Source organism: Ruditapes philippinarum, unplaced genomic scaffold (genome assembly GCF_026571515.1).
Source record: "Ruditapes philippinarum isolate M1 unplaced genomic scaffold, ASM2657151v2 ctg842_1_1_1_1, whole genome shotgun sequence".
Classification (NCBI taxonomy): domain Eukaryota; kingdom Metazoa; phylum Mollusca; class Bivalvia; order Venerida; family Veneridae; genus Ruditapes; species Ruditapes philippinarum.
In genome coordinates, this window is record NW_026866721.1 from 101,674 (window position 1) to 118,044 (window position 16,371).

Below are 16,371 nucleotides of genomic sequence, written 5' to 3' on the forward strand. Positions count from 1 at the left end.
AAAAAAGCAGATGTACATACTAAATTTTCAAAAAATATACATGCATATATATTTTCTTTTATGATTGTTAAAAAGCTGCTTTACTTTGTTTGAGTATGAATAATTTATGATAATATCGTTTCGTTATAAATCCAATCATGGTTATTACAAGGCAATTTTTCTTACTTGCTATCATTTATTTTTGGTTATATTTGTGAAATATATTTAGTTTTTGTGTGAAATGCTGGTAAAAAAGTGACAAAAGACGAATTGCACATTTGGTTCTCGTGACCAAAACGAATATCAAACGATTTAAGAAGCATTACCTGAACCGGTTGTCTCTGAAGAAGATGGATTAGGATAGAGATCCGAAAATTCCTTGATAAGAGAAGCTGCAGAGAAGACTTCACTACTTTCTTCAGAATGAGCGATGCTTCGCAGTCTATGAAATAGTGCAACTTTGCCGATCAATGGCCTCATTATGATGACTTCCATCAAACTACTTATCGCATTTGCGTCCTCTTCCTCTTTTCTGATATGAGAGTCAGAGTATACAAAAATTTTATTGTCAGTCACCGATTCAATAAATTTAATACCTTCGGAATTCACAAAAAGACCAACAGCTTTGCTTCCAGCAACATCATGTTTTCTACTTGCAATCTGGTATATTTCTGTATTTGTATAATCAAGATCCTCATGATCTTCAATTAGTAGACTCATGTCAAAAGTATAGTCCTGGATAAAAATATCAATATCTTCCCGATGTTCCATACCTGTATCTTCCATATTAGGAAGTCCTAATTTATTTTCAATGCCTTCACAATAATTCTTTAGAGTTCCAACAAACCCCTGTAGATTGTGCATTCTTGGCAATCTTTTTAAGGGTACTTTATAATGCACCACTTTATTCTTGTCGACAGATGAATATCTATGATAATATAAAATAACACTTTTACCGTGTACAAACAGCTTGACTGAACATTAAAGCAATATTCTATCAGTATTTCTTTTACATTCAATTTATAAACATTGTTCAAATTATAATATTCTGTTTTTATTTCTTATATTAAAACAGCTCCTACAAATGTTTATAAACAAATGCAATATCAAATAGATTATATAAAAAAACTCACTCAAAAGGATTTTTGTCACTTTTGTCGATGTTCTGACAAAGTTTTCCTATTTGGAAAAAATAAAACAAAAAAATCAATTTAATTTATTTTTCTCATAAATATTAAATTCTTTAAACACCGCGTGATTTTTTATTCCCTTAATCGACTGCGTCTTTTCCGTCAACTGCGTTCTTATATAGGGCGGGACACCTAGCAATTATGATGTAAAGCGGAGAGCGACAACGATATAATTGCAATGCGTTACTTTACATAGGCGACTCTAAATTGCATGGGGCCTATTAATTGTTGTACAGAATTATGCTATTTTCATAGAGTGACAGAGTATTTATTTAATTAAAACGGATTGCCTTGTGGTGTAGAGATAGGATGTTTATCTTGTGTGCAACCAGATTCAGGTTTGAGACTCGTGTTTTTGCAGTACACACTGCAATATTATAGGAGAACTAATGGAAATAATAAAAATATGTAATTCTTCTTCTTATATGTGTCTATATTAGGTTTAACAATCCTTTTTAACAGTGATTCAGTAAAATATGCCGGCTGGAATTTGACCAATTGATTGTTATTGAATTCTGTACCAATAATCAGCGAATATCTGCCGATTTTTTCACATCATGCAGTACCATATACCATATGTGCTATATATATGTTAAGTTACGATATTGCAACAAACTGCTAACTGCAAAACAAACCAAAAGGCGTAAAAATGGAATATACGAATATGCAAAGATACGACACATAAGATATCAAAACACGACACGTTTTATTGATATACATATACAAAAATTTCCGCATTTTCGTGGTAAAAAAAAAAACAACAGCAAAACAAAACGATTATTCGACATAGCATAAATACATGCAGATTAATGCACAGAACAATTTAGCTCGGCTACATTGAAGTTTAATTCTTTGTATAATTTTCAAACTAAATGTCAATGTCTACTTAAAAGCATGTAAAAAGAATAAATGACATTGAGATATGTAATTGATTAATGTTTATATACTAGTTTCCATACATCCATTATGTAATTCAGTATGACAAGTAAATAAACTTGTAAGTGTAACGCGCAATGCTGATACGGTTTGTAAGATATGCATGAAACGTTCATAATATTATCTTTTCTCCTTTATCGGTTCGAAGAATATGGGTTTACTATAAATAGAAGCAGGGATGAGATTTAATTTCCAATAGAAACTGATTTTTACAATATTTCTGACAGAGGACAGTTAATACAAATAAACACTTAAAACAATCTATTTTTCAACAAATGAATACACAGTTATGAGAAATTGTATCCTCAGTACAATGTTACTTCTATTGGACCAAACTCTTGAAATAGAAGAACCTATAGAAGAAAACAATTAACATATTAGTTTGAGGTCACCTTAGACCCATGGCAAATACATAAGCTTAGTGTTATGTATATATCCACTACTACAAACAAAGGGAGTATTTACATTAAATTTAATTTATCTATTTATCTATCTGGCTTCTCTCTGGCCTGGGATGTCATAATTCTTCATGCAAGAAATGTTGATGTTAAAACTCTTTTAAAAATATATGTGTAGATCCTACATGAGATTTGGTTTTCCGACTGCCATAAACAACATTTAAAATTGATAAATTTTATATGTCTTTTATAACAACATTTAAAATTGATAATTTTAATAATAATGCTGAAAACAAAGTTTTATAAAACATTCACAATTATACACCATTTTCTTACCGTTTTGGGGTTTTCCAATGTCTAGTCTATCATTTTCTGGTCCTTGGTCAACTGCTTGAACTTCTTCACTTACGCCATGTATCACGCACCTTTTTTCTTTTACTTTCTGTCGGTCTATTGTTTGATTAGAATTTTTAACTTAAATTAAATCAAACATTATCTTGATAGAACTATGACACATATAACAATGTTTAGTAGATGCTACCATGTAAAATCAAAATCCATAAATCGTGAACACACACATAATAGAATGACATTAATACACACATCGATGTAAATTTAAGTTCTACGCACGAATATATCTTGAATTAAAATAGTTATGTGTAAAGTTTAAAAATGACGGACAAATTTGAAGAACTAAAATCCCTTAACACACTGGTTGAACTTTACCTTATACCAATAAAGTATTTATTCAATTAAGCGATTTTCAAATATGTTGCAATGACATTCTCAAATAAATCGGGAAAAAGCTTTTAACATGCAAGTTTAGCCTTTCATTTGTCTTCCGTTCACAGCATCGTATCATTACATTGCATTAACTACGGGTTCAGTAAGCACCTTTTCAATACTATATAGAAAACTGTTAAAGAGTCACCGGTGTGCAGTCTAAAAGGCACAACGAAGGTGTGACACATGTTTGGATAGCTAAAATTGGTGTATTGGCGTGGTATCTCCAATCTTTCTACTGTTCCCCATGGGCGCTTCTTGACGGAGCTCCCCACAAACGACAAAAATAGCTTGCAATTACCACTACCGTCCATTAACAGGCTCAATAAAACCAAGCATGTAACATATTCAATTTTGTCGTTTAGACGTCATGAGGGGTTCTCCGTTTTTTGTACTTTATCATTATTTTATGGTCATTTGATGGAGCCATTACTTTTCCGTGTCCAAATTATGACAAGTTTTTGCCCCGTACATTGAATCAAGGATCTAATATTTCCGATCCTTGAAGATTGTTCGGCATGACATTATTGTTGTACTTGTGGTATAAAAGTTCTTTCTATTCTACTTTTTTCTTGTTGGATGGTTCCAGTATTCCACACATGAATACTGTATAATCACCCTAAGGATTTGTTGCCTGGTTTTTTAGATTTGTTTTTTGACGGCCTATCTGTGATATGCAGGCTTCATAACCTCCGATCCACTTTCGAAATTCCATTTTATTTAGTTCTGCCCAATGTTTCTCGTTTAGGGCAATTCATTTTTTTACTTGGAACCCATATGCCGTTTTTCATGGAATGGCACTAACCGTTACATTGAAGGTTCCACGTGACGCCATATGAGCACAGATGTTTTGAATTTTAAAATTTTCCCAGTCCATGTTTAATATTTAAAACATGTACTGCTTAAGCCGATGCTAAGGGGCGTGAACGAAAACTTTTATATTCCAATACCATCTATGAACAGGCTCAATAAAATCGAGCCTGCAACATTTTCTGTTTGTGAGTTTTGTTCGTTCTTTGGGGAATTTTTATTTCTCTTTATTTTGCACCTACCTCATCTTTTTGTATGACTCTATTGTTATAACTATGCAAAAATGAGGACATACCTACAACTTTACACCATTTCATCTTTTCCCTTATATTACAGACTGTCCGAACTTTACAATGAGTATTGATTTACATTACCTTTCTCCAACAACTGTTGTCCTATGTCCGATGGTGATTGTTTAGATGTTCTAGGTGGTAGTGGAGGTGCATTTAGCGGAAATACATGTGCCATAGACTGGGATTTCTCTGGTCTATGAGGTGTTGTAGCTGCTACATGATGTGCCCTATGTGATGATGTAGATGCCTTTGGCTGAGGTGCAGATGCTCTAGTTTGCGATGTTGGTGTCCCACACCGTGGTTGCTTATTCGGTCGCGGCAGGTCATTGATGTCTTCTAGTTTGTCAGATGCTTTCCTCTTACGGATAGGGTGTACCATTTTTTGTCTTAAATAGGTAAACGTAAAAAATCGAATATGTTTTTACTACTTAAGATTTGCGTTCAGTGAACGCCGCCTTTCATTGTTCATCTTGCTTATCATTTTTTTTTTTGCATTATAGGGTAATATTTTGATTAATGCGATACAGATTGTTGGAAAACTACGTGTTTTCCTATCAACTTACCCTATTGACTTTGTTTTTGTTTCCAAATGACTGCTTAACTAGATTACTAACGACCGAATGCACTATTAAGAAGGAGAAAGCCTGCTGTCAGGATAGCATTAGCGTTTTGATTATGATAAAATTTCCTACTCATACATGCCTTAACCCAATTAATTTATCAAATGATGAGTATCCTAAATTTCTGGAGTATTACCCCTTTATATCAGTAGCATCTCATACAGCCAATCAACAGGTCATCTTTAAATAGAATTATAATTAAACCATTAAAATTAAAACAATCAGTATTACTCATGTGGCACTTTCATCCTTGACATGATGTGCACGTTGATACCTTTGATCCGTTGCTCCGTGCGTATATTAAACATTATTTTACCCAAGTATCATGTCTCCAATCTCAAACAGTAAAATTTACCTACTCCTGTTGATAACAATATTGATTACTGTCCGCAGTGTATTGCATAAAATGTGATGTCTATGTTTTAAAATAACCTTTCAAACTATAAATAAATTGCTTGCACCGCTTTCATTTGAAGAAATAAGTATATGTCTTTGATACTCTATCAGAAAATTGGCTGATACTCCGGTTGAACATTATTTAACACGTGTTTCAACTTAAGAGATTGTCTAAAGTTAATTAAGAACAAGCTGATGCATTATTCATTCATAACAAATTGTAAATAGCAACGAAAGAAAACGAATATACTTTATAGTAAAAGGCGATCTTGGATTTTGGTTGCAGATTTTATCATATGTATGTTGCATTCCCGTTCATGCATTGTAACAAAGGGTTTTGGATTTCAAGTGACATTGCTATGAGAAAATAAAACTTATACGTTCCGAATCGACTTCAATTTTAATAAGACATCTTCATTTCCACATTGTTGGATTTGCTTTGCTATTGAATGAAAACATTATTTCGGTCATCAAAACCACATTCTTTCATGGTATATTAATATCCTAATAAAATTGATGATTAATATATTTGATATTGCACTCCTTTTCATTATAATCAAACGTTTTAAATTCATACAATTCATATACAATTTATGTGACACCAAAATCGTTGGCAAAAAGTGCTCGACATTACCTTTAACCAGAAGTTTGTGTATGTCTTCCGACAAATCGTGTTTTATCTTAGTAACAATACTCCAATTGAAACAGTGAAAATAAACGTATTTCCTTTGATTTTTTGTATCAATACTGTTTACTAAGCACAATGTATCGTATTAAATCTGATGTCTATATTTTAAAATGACATTTGTAACTGTATAAATGAAAAGCATTTTGAAAATGAAACAAGTGCCTTATATTGAAGACAGTAGTAGAAAGACTTGCTAGGCACTTGTTGTATATTATCCATTTCAGATATGCATTGCTTGTAAGTTAATATGTCTGAATAATAATTGAGTGATTTGCCGGCACTGCTTGTAATTAAAGAAAAATACCTCTATGACACTCCATCAGAAAATTACCTGACACTCCAGTTGAACATTATACGTGTCTGGTAACTTTGTTCAACTTAAGATATTGTCTAAAGTTGATTGAGCAAGTTGTTGCATTTTTCATTCAATAAATTGAAAATAACAACGAAAGAAAATGAATACACTTTATATTTAAAGACGATCTTGGTTGTGGTTGCGAATTTTACCATATACATGCTGAATTCCCATGTTTGCATTGTAGCAAAGGGTTTTGAATTTCAAATGACATTGCTATAAATAATTAAGAAAAAATCACGTTTTCAATCGGTAATTTGTAGTAATCAAATATACATGTACATTTTATTATGGTTAATGACTGAACTGTGTCGGTGGCTGCATTCTGTGAGTGTCGCTTTACCCTGTTGATGTCTATTCCCGTTTTCTTATTTGACATTATTTGTAATGCGGACTATGTAATCTATATAACATTATTAGCAGGTGCTCGTTTCTGTATAATTGTATCGTAAGTTGATAACCCAATCATAAATAGCCGTAAGAGGGCGTTGTCGTGCAAAGCATATATAAGCAGAGGAATTCAAGGTGAGTTTGAAGGTCGAGTGGTTAAGGTCGCTGACTTGAGATCACAGGTCCCTCACCGCTGTAGGTTCGATCCTCACTCGGGTCGAAATCTTTCATGTGAGGAAGCCATCCAGCTGGCTTACGGAAGGTCGGTGGTTCTACCCAGGTGCCCGCTCGTGCCTGAAATAATGCCCGGAGGGGCACCTGGGGTCTTCCTCCACCAATAAAGCTGGAAAAAAATCGACGAAAAAATCTCGGCGGGACGCTCTAGGATGGCCCGACTTGAGTGTACGGTCGCCCATATGGGCTTTCCGGCGGCGACCTTAAATAAACGCAATTAAAAAAAAAATTGAGTTTAGTTTGTGTTGGTGGAAGTCAGATTGTCAACATCTTATCTTGGAGCTTTGAAGTTATACCTGCTATATATACTGCTTGTAATCCGTGTTCTCTAGGGGGCAACGCTACCGGAGAGGATTGCAGGTTTTTATATAGTAGAAAGTTAACCGGGCTGCAGGATATTTGTTGGATAATTTTTTAGAGATAAATAAAACAGAAACATAGGAAATACGAGCATAGTATAATAGGTAGGCATCGAGACGGGTTATATGTAAGAAAGGCATCGAGACTAGGCAAAGAGACTAGGAAAGAACAAAATATATCAATATTGTGTATTGTTTATCTAATATTTGTTTAATTAAAGTTGATTAATTTATATTCCAATTATTTTGAAATCATTGGTTTTCAATCATTTAGGTAAGGAAACCTAGAGGAAAATTATTAATGTAATATATTGAATACAAATACATACATATAAGCTTGGTACACGTTACACTAGATTGGCGTATGAAGAAGGTGCACAATCTAGGAATTTCTATAAATAAAAAGCTATGAAGGTTGAAATAGACCTAATCAAGTGTGAAGACCGAAGAAAACAAATAATATAACTTGATATACATATGTATTTTCAACGACTACAGCGTAATAAAACGTAATCGCGTCGGATTCACCTATGGCTGCCGTAGATTCCATGTTAAGGTTCCAAATTGTGATTGTGGTCCTAACATTGAATCATATGCATATCGCAAATGATACAAATTGTCATAATTTCGACTATTCGAGGTCAATGATGATTTTTGACACGACTATGTACATTTATAACGTTTGTCCGTGAAAATTCTGCAAAAATGAACATTTTCAGATCTACTGCGAACAAATGTTTTGAGCAGTTGCGTGTAACGCGATTGTTCCTGCCAAAATGTTATGTTTATTAGAAAGTTAAATATTTCACGTGCAGAAAAGAGACATAATTATGCATTGCACGGGACACTTTAAATGGGCCACTGCTCCCATTCCGTAGAGTTCACTCTGTTATGACTCGCTGTGCAACACGTAACCTCCTGTAATCACTAGCTCTAACGTACACGTTAAGGTCAAACAAAAATAAGCCACGTTTTTATGACACTGAAAAACTTTTAAAGTTGTTGAAACCCTATTGAAATGGTTGAAAAAGTATAAGTCTTTATATTTATATAACAGGTGATCAGTTATGTTTCAAGATACATCCTCTCTTTTTTGTCATTGTTCTTTAGTTAATTGATTATTGGCCTCTCAAAGTGTAAATAGGGCTGTAAAATTTTATATTTTGCCCTGTAGCTCAATTACTTTCGAAAAATTCAATAAAGAAATTTAAGAATTCCATAAGTAGTAGTTTATTTTGCACGACAGGCAAGAGCTTGTTACAGGTAGACATGCTCCTGATTCAAGTTTCAAGAAATCCAATTCCAGTTATTTGTTTTATAGGTGGGAATATAATATCGACTGACACAGCCATAACAAATGCAAGTGCAGAGCGTTTCCAATTTTGGAAGTTCCTTAATCAATAAATCATTGCTCCCTACGTCAGTTCTTCCGAGTTTAATTTAATTTTAATTTCGCAACAGCTGAGAAGATAGGAAATAGAGAAAATAAGAATCCCTACGGCAGAATTGAAAATGTTGCAGGCTCGGTTTGATAGAGTCTGTTCATGGACGGTACTGTCTTAAGGAAGCCTTAAACAATTCAACACGGAACTACATTGATCGATTTGTGAAGAAAAGTTAAATGAAATATAAGACAAAAACATAAACAATACGTTTAAATCGGCCTTCCGCTAAATTTCGTAAATGCCGTTCGCTCGTTTTTTTCTGTAGGCCTACAACACAATTTTGAAGTGGAGCAACAGTTTGCCGGGCGTGATTCTGTATACCAAAATTTGATAAGTGATAAAAATACAATATTTACATTTTCAAAATGAATTAAATAAACTGAGATGCAGTAAAATTAAATGGTTCAAATTAAATTTAAATTAAATGAAAAAAAAATAATTAAAAAAAAGCTAATTTTGAATTAAGAGAAAACACATTGTTCATTGGATTCGATAATACAATACAATACAATACAATACAAATACTTTATTTCGCTTTAAGGCCTCCGGCCCATGCAAAAAGATATGTACAAAGAAACAATTTACACAAAATTATAGCATGTGCACAATGTTTAAACATATATTATATATATTATATGTATTTAACTGAAAATGACTGTAAAGCAGGATAAAATTTCTGGGAGTTTCTTAATAATCATTGTGTATCGAAGACATATTTATTGTTTAACTTCCTTTTTTCAAAAGCGTAATATAAAATGTTGCTGTACCCTTTATAAGATCATCATTTTTTGTAAACATAAATATATTAAATTTGTTTTACATTAGAAGTTACAGATGAATGCCACTCTTGTTGGTATATATATTTTAACGTATTTACAAAATTGTGCTATAAAGTATTTTTCTGATGAAACTGATTGACTTTCCCATACATATCCAAAACCATCACTTTGTAAAGTTTTTCTTAAAGATGTAACCCAATTGTCATGTCCCTGTATATCATCATTAAACATCATTAAACAACACTTTTAACTAATCTATCGTTTAGCATTAAATTGCCTAATACAGCTACATTGGATAAATTTTGTTTACAACACATAAAGCGTTTGCATGCATAATATTGTACCCGTTCTAGCTCTTCAATTTACCCATGCCCCAAATTTCAGCCCCATATAGTAACTCAGGACATATTTTAGTAACAGTTTAAAAATACTTTCTTATTTATAAACTGGACATAATCATACAAGGATTTTAAAATTGTTAATAAACCCTCTTAAGTTACCCTTTATACATAACTCATATACCATTCTTTTCATAGCAAGTTGTCTTGTAAATGTTAAACCAACATAACTAAAAGCATTAATAACTTCAATCTTGGCAATTTTAGCTAAGGTACCACCATTTTTTAAAACAACTATTTTTGTTTAACTTTCATTTACGTTAAGTTTATATGTATCGCAAAAAGTTGACAAAGTATCTAACTGTTTTTGTAAACCAGAAAATGTATCAGAAAGGAGAGCAATATCATCTGCAAACATTAAAGATAAGAAAGAAAACGTTGTGTCTCAGATGGGTGTAATTGAATTCCTCTTATGCCACTATCATCTAAAATATGTTGAAGAAAGAGAAAAGAATCGGGCTGACCAGACAGCCTTGTTTTAATCCTTCTGAACTTCATATGTAATCACTTCTTTCATTATTACATCTAATACACTCTTTAACAGTTCTAAAGCTATATACAAATTTCCACTGACACCACCATTTCTAAGTACATTCCAAAGAATTTGTCTATTTATGGTATCAAAGCATTTATGAAAATCAATGAATGCAACACATATCTTTTGTTTTTTAATAGTCTATCTGTTAAAGATTTTAAAATCAATGTATTATCAACAGTTGAGTATACTGCTTTAAAACCACTCTCAGTTTTCAGACTTTTTACTCTTTATTTGTGCAAAAAGATTCAAACGAGCCACTTAAACCCCACAATATATTTTACCCAAAACATTTTGTACCCTATAGTTGTCCGCATTGTTTATATCCCCTTTTTTGTGAAGTGTTGTTAAAAATAGATTCACACCAGGATAACTTATAACTTTGATGTATGATCAAAATGATATACAAAACCAAAATTGTTGTTATCATGAAAAGTTTAATCGAAACGTTTCAAATGATTAATCCAGTTTTTGAAAATGAATTAAAAAAATGTGATATTCTATGGAACTTCACCAACCAAGCAATTATAAAACTCAAATTCAGTTTCCACTAGAGCTATAAAATGTCATCTTTCATGTAAAATACGTAAGAAACGTAAATTGAAATTGCCAAAAGCTGGGCTCAAACATCACCCCTTACATTTCAAAACCCAGCTCATAGCTACCTAACCTTTGCTTACCTCGATTACCTCGTCCCCTTTTCTTCCTGCTGTTTTAACGCTTGAACCGGATACTTTTCCAATCATTACAACATGTATTTTTTAAGCTATTATTATCTTTATCATTCCGTGCATTATTATTAATGTCTCTTCTGTTATAATATGCCTAGCGTCGGCTATTTCTAGTTCCAGGAGACTCTTCTGTTACCGCCTAAATTTTATATAACTTCTAACTTATCATTAGCCTTAATAACTCGGGAACCCTTATCTACATCTAAGAGTGTAGCCACCGCTTGTAGTGGCTTTTGTTGAAAACTTAGTTTTTCATGGCATATTTAATATATTTTATTAATAACCAATTATTGGTCAATCGCCATTCCATTGTTTAAAATGTACTTGTTATTCAACCCAACCTGACAACAACAAAAAATGAGAATAATCACATGAAAATGTCACATTTAAGTAGTTACAAAAATTACGAGGAGAAGTAACAATTTTAGTTAAAATTTGGTACTCACAAATTATTTTCCAATTTAATTCACTTTTGAACAAATGAAATATAAGTCTTCGTCGACTTGGTTATGTTTTATAGTTAAACTGCGTCCCGTCAGTTTTGTCATTAAATATTTACCCAGTCGATCATCCAAGATACGGAAAATATTTAAACAAGCAATTATTAGGAAAATGTATGTGGTTTTGAAAATAAAATCATTATTTTCTCAATATGAACTTTTGAAAAGTAAATACAAAATATTAATTGGATATCAGACATATTGAATATCTTTATTTGTTATACCTCACGTTAACATTAATTTTTACTGTATAGCATAATGATGTAACATGCTCTTTTATTATATGATCTAAATATAGCTGAAATCTCATTGGTCCAAACAGTAGTAAACAGAACTTTTTATAAAATCATTGGAGAGGTCATCAGACATCTCCACAGTGATCAGACTGATTGCTGGCGGCATCCATTTTTGCGTATCTGATTGTTGTGAATGAATCTCTTTTAAAGCGTAAAATCATTAGGAGCAGTCTACAAATATTGTTTTGCGCATGCTCCGTTTCAAAATACGACTTTACTTAAACGAAAAATTAACATCAGTGTGAACAAATCGGTACATAGAAAAATCGGAAAATATCATTTACGTTACTTAGTGCTACGTGGATGTTTCATTCCGTTTTAATCTTTTTAACTGTATAAATCGATTACCGTATTGTTTTCTGAATAGCGTTTTACTATTCCATGTTCCTATAAATAGTAATAGTGAACATTATAGCTACAATATCACCATGCACTATTATATGACCGAATGAACCGTGTACCGAAACTTTGCTGCTCCTTAAACGTTTGAACCGGTATGACTTAATAATGCAACGGAGATTATTTGGCGCAAATGGTACAAATTTTACTCAAGTTTGATTTTCTTCAAATATTGTGGTTGGAGGCATGCAGCTTTATATACTGTTCATTCCAATCAAATGATATGAACATTTTTTATGTAAATCCTGGACTTAAAATTGTTTGATTAACATACTTTATGCCCGTTTTGGAAATTGTAGAGGAAATGTTCACATATACTTACCAAAATCTTAACCGAAAATTTGCTTATTGAATTTTGCAAGAAACTTTTATTTTGATACTACTTTTAATATATATCTCGTTTATTTTAAATTTAATTCCCTTTGTAGAAAAAGTATCCCTAATGCGCATAGTCCATTTCTCCGGCATATAATCTTTCAAAAAATGTATAAAACAAACTTTCATTATGATACTATATTCAATATATAAAATAAATGTTTTTTGTTAAATATTTGTAATTTATAACCATTCATTGTGTCTTTTATGCAAAAATATCCCCATTTTTTCGCATTAAACAAATCTTCCACAGCAGCAAAAAGACCTCTCGCATGCTTCTTTTAGAAGCAAACTTGTATTAACTGATTCACTGGCTGAATTGGATTTTCCCAGTCTAAAAATAGATTGAGACTCGTATTCTCATACACCGTAGACTGTTAATTACGCATGTTAATTAAAAAATAACTTTTGCTTTTTGTTCTTTATGGCATATTTCTCGATTAAAATATCAATACTTTACTATTATACTTAAAGGCTACACCGCAATGATGAGTATAAAGTTGAATTATTTTTGTATGCGCAGCGTGCGCGTAGTCGTTGCACGCCTAACACGTGCGTCTTTTTCCCGCGTTTCAACGAGGCAAAAATTGTACATGTGTGTAAGGTTGTAATTTCTGTGATTTTTTTTATTTCTGAGCCTATTCATATAATAAAACAATTCGCCTCGGTCAATATGTCATCTGCCGGTGAATATCACATCATCTTCAATGGCTCACTAGTCAATAATTGTATAATATCGATCATCCAAGAAATAAATAGAATTATTTTGATTTTTCAATATTTTTTAGTACAGGGTGAGTTTTTACTTTATAGACTTAAATATGTTATGTTCTTGTTCTTTCCCCTGGCCGCTCTATGTCCCCCTAGCCGCTCTGCTCACATAAACTTTTCACTTTACTAAAATATTGTTTCGGTATACATGTAATAAAAAACAACATATGTGTCTCAGTGAAATAGTGATGTTTAACATCGATGGAACCTGAAGCTACGAAACTTTATTTATGGCTATTTCATAAAAACGATCCCACAAAGATAATATCATATGGTGGCCTTGGACGTCCCATTGTGCATTATTTGTAACAATTGTTGTTTTTATTATTTTTTTTTATTTTTACTTTTCATTTTCTGCCTGTTTTAACATTTTCGGTTATATCATTGGCTGTCTATCTATCCAGTAATTATCAAATTTTGACGGACTTCTAGTCAGCAAATCCCAGACTACTGAAGCTCCCCCTATAAAGTTAATCAGGCGGGTTTAACAATCATTTAAATATTACAAAATACATGTACAATATTTTAAAAACAAAAAGTAAGTTTCACAACACTTTGAATATTGATGTACATTTGTAAGTTAATGAAAGCATTTTGCGTATGTATATTGTTTATGCTGACATTGTATCAAACAATTTTATTTGCATGTAACATGCAGTGTTTTAGATGTTTTGCCTATTGCAAAGTTAACATTTTATTTATGATTGAATTAAAATCCTGATGGTTTCAATAAAATGTTATGCTAGCCTGGATATAGTATGGATGCAAAGATGAACGAGTGCGACTTCGGTTTATGGAATCCCCCAAAACGTCCAGTAAGACAAGACCACTGGACAGAAACCGGACATTGATAGAAAGAGCAGACCAGAAATAATTTAAACTATGAATGGTACTTTGATACTATACTATATTAACTGTTGGAATTAAAAAGGCTGCAGCATGTGCCATTTCGATGTTGTCTAACTTCTTTTTCTTACCGGTGTTCATGATTTTGTTTTTAATTTTCATAATAAGTGTAAATAGAAGTATTTTCACTTTTTTATATTGGGAAATATTGTTGGAATCAAAATTCGGTATCGCTTGCTACATTTAATGAAGGGAAACATTCAAGTTCTTAAGACAGCAAACTCACTAGAAAAGGTCATTTGCTTCGTTTTATATCTACTTTTAGTCGGGGATCATAATTGTTTGATTTGACGAGATTCGTAATCGACTGATCGCAGTTGAAATAATTAGGGAAAATTGTGTTACATTTACGTGTTTGTAAATCGAAGAGATGCTTTATCATTTGAATCTCAATTCATTTTCCTAGTATAACTAATATTATTAGATAGCTAGAAGAGGGTACAGTTGATTTTATGAAAGACTAATGACAACCAACTGTTTCGTGTTGGGGATTCTGATTCAACTTATACAGTGCATGTCCATGTTTTTACTCCACGGCATGAATAATTTATAAACGACAGTATTTGGAAGCTTTCAAATGTAGCGAGGTGTAAAGGAGTATCCCTTCATAACGGTTTCAGTTCTAATAAATAGTAAGGAAGTAATTTATTAACCAATATAGTTTACTTCCTCTGGTCAGTACTAATATGTTTTAAGTGTATATTTAAGAATATAGAATTATCTGAACCATAGACACTTGATGACAAAAAAAAGGTTTTTTGATCGATTACCTTTGATATCGGACTACCCGTCGTGATTGTTATAAACTTATATCTATAACACACGTAATTATTAATTCAATTAAAATCTACAGACAAAACGTCATTTAAAAAAACAATAGTTCGCGCGCATTTTAATTATCAAGTGGGGGTAGCAGTTCAGCTAATATATTCTGACGTCAGATCCGTTGCTTGAAAACATGACGAAAGACTTACCTTGTAATAATTATATACACAGTAGATCATTTTTTTTATAAAAGACGTTTTCGTAGATTTTTATAAATTGATAAGTGTGTGTGTGTTATAGATAAAAGTTTTATAAAAAAAATCACGGTGGGTAGTCGGTCACAAAGGGTAGTCGATGAAAAAGAAATTGCCATCAAGTGCCTATAATTTGAACTGCAATATTTTCTGTGTGCTTACCAATGTCGTTGCCAGTCATATGCAGATATCAGCGTTTGATTTAACAGTTTTGAGGTCCAACAATAACACAATAACAATAATAATTTCAATTTCAGTATCAAAAGTAAGATGATTTAGTCTTAGTTTAATATGTGACGTAAAGCATTTGGAATATTTAGAATGTTTGTAAAAAGAAATAATTAGTATTAAATTTGACCAAATTCAACTCAAAATTGTGTAATTTTTATTGTAGAAATATTGTTTTACTATATAATTCAGATTGGTATCTTCTACCATCCAAGTGACTAAATGAAATAATAAAAAGGGATCTCTAAAGACTGTCATTGTAAAAGTCGCAGGCTCTGGCTGATTGAGCCTGTACAGTAGAGGTAACTACGTTCCCTAGCACCTGCTTAGGCAGAATTCGTCATTTAAACATGACATTGGTGAAATTGTGAATTATAGAAAAATATAGAAATGTGTCCATACGGCGGTTATCATGAAACATTGAATGTCATTCCAATGAAAGCGGCGTATGTTCACCAAATCAAAGAATGCGTCTTTCCTGAACGAGAAAACAATGGGTGTTACTAATTAAAATGGGATTTTGAAAGAGGTATGAAGCCTGCATATTGTAAGCAAGAC

The 16,371-nt window shown here is 32.2% G+C and overlaps 1 protein-coding gene across 1 annotated transcript; it reads right to left on the reverse strand.

The window, feature by feature from the left end:
* Positions 1-291: 291 nt before the first annotated feature.
* Positions 292-3,022, reverse strand: LOC132733475 (uncharacterized). Its single transcript, XM_060720126.1, has 3 exons — positions 2,840-3,022; positions 1,113-1,158; positions 292-907 (listed from the first exon to the last, which is right to left on the reverse strand). Exon 3 carries the CDS (start codon positions 841-843, stop codon positions 292-294), a length of 552 nt encoding a protein of 183 aa, XP_060576109.1. The 5' UTR covers positions 844-907; positions 1,113-1,158; positions 2,840-3,022.
* Positions 3,023-16,371: the final 13,349 nt, after the last annotated feature.

Excerpts from the sequence above, each read along its gene's own strand:
- LOC132733475 (XM_060720126.1), bottom strand. The coding sequence starts at position 843 with ATGCACAATCTACAGGGGTTTGTTGGAACTCTAAAGAATTATTGTGAA.